The 5,574-nt window shown below is 38.1% G+C and overlaps 1 protein-coding gene across 1 annotated transcript in view; it reads left to right on the top strand.

Moving 5' to 3' along the window:
* ACY3 (aminoacylase 3) overlaps positions 1–4,122 on the top strand; it is a 12,922-nt gene extending 8,800 nt beyond the window's left edge. The window contains exons 6-7 of the mRNA XM_072425040.1: positions 1,525–1,634; positions 3,624–4,122. Coding sequence (XP_072281141.1) covers positions 1,525–1,634; positions 3,624–3,875 — 362 coding nt within the window. The 3' untranslated portion in view covers positions 3,876–4,122. The remainder of the gene's footprint in view (positions 1–1,524; positions 1,635–3,623) is intronic.
* Positions 4,123–5,574: the final 1,452 nt, after the last annotated feature.

The following is a 5,574-nucleotide window of genomic DNA, read 5'->3' as shown; positions in this document are numbered from 1 at the left end:
ATACGGGCTTAACCATCCTAGCCATTTTTTTTTGCCCGTACGAAGGTCGGGCTTAACGGCTAGGTGGTTAAGAAAGCTTGAGCAGTCATCAGGGTTTCCCTTTCGTCAGCCTATCATGGAGCAGAGCAATCAGCGGAGCTCTTCTATGCTGACAGCTCCGCTTTTTTGATTGTTCCCGCAGCCCTAGAGGAGCTGTGACATGTGTTCTCGGCTGCAGGAGCAAATCATGAAAGCGGAGCTGTCAGCAATAGACTGAGAAATCTATTCTTGCATAAATGTATCACCTAGAATAAGCATGGGGAGGTCCCTGAATGCGCCCCAAATTGCAACAAGAGGTTTTATAGCCTGAGACAGATATGGAGGCTGAATATAGAGATTTGCAATGACAAGGGAGATTTTACCTACAATGCAGTTCAAGAAAACATATATTTCTGGTTTGTCAATTATTGTGTGTCTGCAAGAGAGTGGTACATTTTTATCCACTAAAATGCTAGCTAGCACCTTTAAGGTGGGACGTATAACAAGCGTGAAATTTACTTTTATTGCAATCCTAGTAGGAGATCACTGGATTCTTTAGTTAAATGTGTCTCCACCAGGGATAGTATAGCAGGCTGGTTATTTGATTAAAAATGTCTGTGACTTTGATTCCTTAACTTTCCAGAAATTGAATGTCAGAGGATGTATCTTGGTTATTATGGAGGTCCTTAGGTGTGGTGAGGAGAGGATCTAGTCTGTGGGGGTATTTGACATGGCTAGGGATGAAAGGTTTAGTTCAGTGGTTTTGATTACTTTTTGTAAGATATAAAGATATTGAATAGTAAGCCACAGCTAAGGTGAAATCAAAGAATCAACAAGAAAAAACAAGGTTTTCTCATACAAATGGCTTACTTTTGAAACATGTTTTTAGATATTATATTTGTGGCATTACAAGAGTAAGTTATATATAACATGACATACTATGGGAGGATAATCTTAACCATGACATTACAATATTAACTGATACTGCAACACTGTGACATCATACTAAGTGCTTTATAGTAGTTTTGTGATGTCACAAATCTTGAGTGACATCATAACACCTACTGCACCCCCCATCTGAGCTTTGCTTTAAAGCAGTTTTACATGGGATGATAACTGAGTAAATGTAAGTACTTACACTGCTTGTATTTAAAAACAAATCTAAGCGTGTATTAATGAATATCAAACTGCATTTATTTCTTTTTAACTGCCTGGAGATGAGCTTGTAACTTCCCTCAGCTCTGGCAAAGGTAAATTCTTTAATACAATGATCTGGCTCACTTTCTGTGTCATCCCATGTAAATTTGATTTGAACAAGAATGCATAAACTTTGGAGCACCATGAATGTGTCAGGTCCTCGATTTGGTGGTCAAGTCAAAAGTTGTAGGACTAGGTTTGGCTTCTATTTAGGATATATTTTCCAATTTATTATGGTGATGACAAGTTCAGACTAAATGCACTGAGCTTCAAGGCTAGCACTCACATATATCCAACATTGCTTTCCAGGAATAGAGTTTCCAGGATTTGAAATTGATGTTTACCAGTGTGCTGATCAGGTGGATTTTCCCCGATCACCAGATGGAGAGATATCAGCAGTCGTACATCCTTCCCTTCAGGTAAGTACTGCACAAACTGAAAATATATGTATATAAAAAGTCAAGGCCAAAAATATTGGCACCTTTGACGATCCCAAGGCTGCAAGTCCATCGACAGAATTCCTAATGTTCCTGTGTCCACTGTGCGCAATATTGTAAAGACGTTTACAGCCCATTACAATGTAGCTAATTTCTCTGGATGTGGACGAAAGAGAAAGATTGCCGATATGTTACAACAAAGAATTGTTTTAATTGTGGATAAAGAACCTCGATCAACTGCTAAACAAATTTAAGCTAACCAGCAGGCACAGGGTACAACTGTCTCAGCTTGCACTATCCATCGCCATCTGAATGAAAAGGGACGCTATGGCAGGAGACCCAGGAAGGCCCCCCAGGCTGACACAGAAACCTAAGAAAGCCAGATTGGAATTTGCTAAAACTCCCCAGTAGAAGCCACAATCCTTCTGGGAGAATGTCCTCTGGACAGATGAGACAAAAATACAGCTTTTTAGTAATACACATCATTCAACTGTTTACAGAAAACAAAAAGAAGCCTTCAAAGGAAAGAACATGGTCCCGAGTCAAACATGGAGGAGGTTCACTGATGTTTTGGGGTTGCTTTGCTGATTTAAATCTTTCAAATCTGTAAAAGACTCACTGATTGTTACAGAAAGCATTTAAAATCTGTCTGATTTTCTTGCAAAAAGAGGTAAATTGTTTTGCATGGAAATATATTTGACATTGTAGGCCTATAATTCTTAGGCATAACTCACCGAAATATGTCCAATGTTTAATAAATTTAATATTAATCTCTAAATAACCAAACACAAAAATCTGTTAAAACAAGGGTGCATAAAAATACAGAAACATGTAATATAACTGTACAGTAGCGTATATTTTATATAAATATATATATATATATATTATAATTTTATATATATAATATAAAGATTTCTTTGTAATGGGCTCAATACAGTGATTTTGTATTGAATCCAATACAAAATTATATGAATTTCCCCGCCGCGCCTCCTGCACGAACCGACGCATGCACCAACATCACTGGGAAACCCCAGAGAATGTCTCTGCAGTCGCCGGGAGAAAATCGATGAAGGAGGACCCCGCTCGAAGACCTGGAGGGACGAGCAGGTTGCCGGATCAACAAGGTAAGTGGGGTTTTTTTATTGTTTTTAGCGACCCCGAGTATGACTCGGTATTAACGCTTTTTGCAAGTAAAATCCACCCCGAGTCACACTCGGGAATATCGCTAAGGGGGTTAACTTCAGTTATTTCTTCCAAAGAGTGTGCTACCAAGTTTTAAGTTGAGGGTGCCAATATTTTGTCCAGGTCATTTTTAATGTTTTGTGTGGAATGTCTGATATTTTTTTCTCTGCTTTCCTGTTTTCTTCTAATGCCAACAAAAGAAAAACACATGAAAATACCAAACCATTTGTAATTGCAACACATTTTCTTGGAGGGGTGGTGCATTTTCTTCCACCCTAGATTCAGTGAGGCTGCCAGTTTAAAAGAAAAGCGCAGGGAAGAGGAGATCCAGATCTCTACCACTGAAGCTGTGTTTGGTATATAAACAGAGAACATGAGATTTGGGGATCCTGGGGTGCTATAAGGATTATTACTGGATGTGAGCAAGCACCTTGTTGTGCCATGTTATAAAAAATAACATACGTTCAAAGTCATCACAACAGCCACTCAGCAGCTAGCCTTTATCTCCTTCCCAGATCTCCTTCACATTAGAAATGGTTAGGCTGAAGGGCTGCAGTGTCAGGGATGGGATGGGTAACTGAGCTTCTGAGAAAATGATTAACTAATTCAGTGCTGCATGTGTAAATATTATTATTATTTTTATTAATAAACAGGATTTATATAGCGCCAACATATTATGCAGCGCTTACTGCTTTGTAGAAATGTGTAAATACTTGGATTATATTAGCCTAATAAGGGATTATATCAAACCTTCATATGACTTATGCAAACAACAATATGTCTTTGTAGGATAAGGATTTTTCACTGCTACACCCGGGTGACCCAATCTTTCTGGGTCTGGATGGACAAATAATTCCGTACAGTGGAAAGAAGCCCCTTTACCCGGTCTTCATTAATGAAGCTGCCTATCATGAGAAGAAGATTGCCTTTATACTGGCTGAGAAAATCCAGGTGTCTGTTCCTGCTCTGAAAAGACAGACACACAAAATTTCTGGTGACAACTTGTTTTCAGTTTTGGATAAGGAAGGAAAGGATATTTAAACTTTTTGCTGGCGATGTCTCACTTGTGTGATTTATTCATGATTTCTGCCCTGGATACATTTTCTGTTCCAGAGACGATAGTAAAATTTTCAGTTTTGGTGGTAATGTTTAACAGACAAAAAGAGAAAAAGAGGGAGAGAGAGTATGTGAATCTCCCCAGCAAGAACACGTGACAAGGATTCTTGAACTTTCTTTATCTATGCAAAACATACTAAAATGATTTTGACTAAATATACTTTAAATATTCTATGGGACTCTATCTACATTTTTTGAATGGACCATGTATGTGAACAGATAAACTGCAATACCAGTGTTCACCTAGAGTGGCACTGTAGGAAAAATCTTAGATTGCCATTTCTTTCAGGGCATGTGTAACAACGTGACTATAAGCATAGTCTCATCTTTGGGCTTTTGGCTATTATAGGTAATTACGCCTGCTAGCTATCCAGTCTTAAGCCCTGTACTGATGTCCAATAGATGACAGATGATTGTTCATCAATTCACCATGGCAGAATAATGTTGGGGGACCGCTGTACACATATCTGATTTTCACACGAGAGCAGCACGACTGTTGGGTCGAGTGTCGGGTAAGACTCATCTGACGCGTGTACATAGTTTTAGTGGTAATGAAAGCTAACAGGTTAAAAGCCTAAACAATCTTGGTTTATACTTGAGTATATATGGTAGTTTTTAGATATAAATGGTATAAGTTCATAGTGTAATACTACAATTAACATAATTATATAACTTCATCAACTTTGCCATGGTGATTCCTTAATCCTGTGATGCCATCAGTATCTCAAGTGCACCCAGTTATACAAGAAAAGTACTATTTATCTTTTATTATGTTGTTTTTTTTATTGGTCTATACTGTAATATACAAAAACACACGTGATTTAAACAATTATATTAAATCTGATTCAAAAAATTGTAAGCAGGTACCTTCTTTATATACAACTCTAGACTATACAGATTTACCACAGTGAACATTCCTCAGATCATAGGACTAAAGAGAAGATCCACCCAAATAGTGAGAAATGTTTGAAGAGATATACACCTCTAAATTTCAAGATTTGATGTGATCGCCTTTAAGGTACCAAACTATAACTAATCCCTGAGGTAGAAGTGATAATTCTCACACTAAAACAAATTATTTATACTTTAGATACAAAGAAACAAAATTTCCTTTTTAAAACACTGGAAATGCTTCAGGTGGTTATAATGAACCAGACTCTACCCTTCAGGAGTTAGTCTACACAAAGCATAGTGAAACAAACGGATGTATAAGGGGTAGGAATCAGCCATAAATTTAGTAAAATCATTGCAATGTACAAAGATCATTGTTCAAATTCCTGTGCCACCTCTCTGCCTTCAGCCTTCTCGTAGGATGGTGAGTTGGCTTCATTACTTCTGTCCAAGGGGCAGTGAGGTGATCCAGTGATCAGTAATAGTAAACTGGAATGTAACAGAATGGTCTACTGACTACCCCAGCTGTGTATCCCTGCATGTGGTTCTTAGTCCTTGAGGACTACTGACCTAGCTTATGTGATGAAAACCCTTAGAGCCTGTGTTGATGGCACCAGTTTGGCATCAGATTGGGACATTTCTGAGATTTTTCAGAATTTATTGACAGGTGGATTTTCTATTGTAAGTGAATGTATGACCCGCCAGTTGACAAAGGTATCACATGGAAGCATAA

This window comes from Pyxicephalus adspersus, chromosome 10 (assembly GCF_032062135.1).
Source record: "Pyxicephalus adspersus chromosome 10, UCB_Pads_2.0, whole genome shotgun sequence".
NCBI classification, from domain to species: Eukaryota; Metazoa; Chordata; class Amphibia; order Anura; family Pyxicephalidae; genus Pyxicephalus; species Pyxicephalus adspersus.
This window is presented reverse-complemented; position numbering and strand designations above follow the sequence as displayed.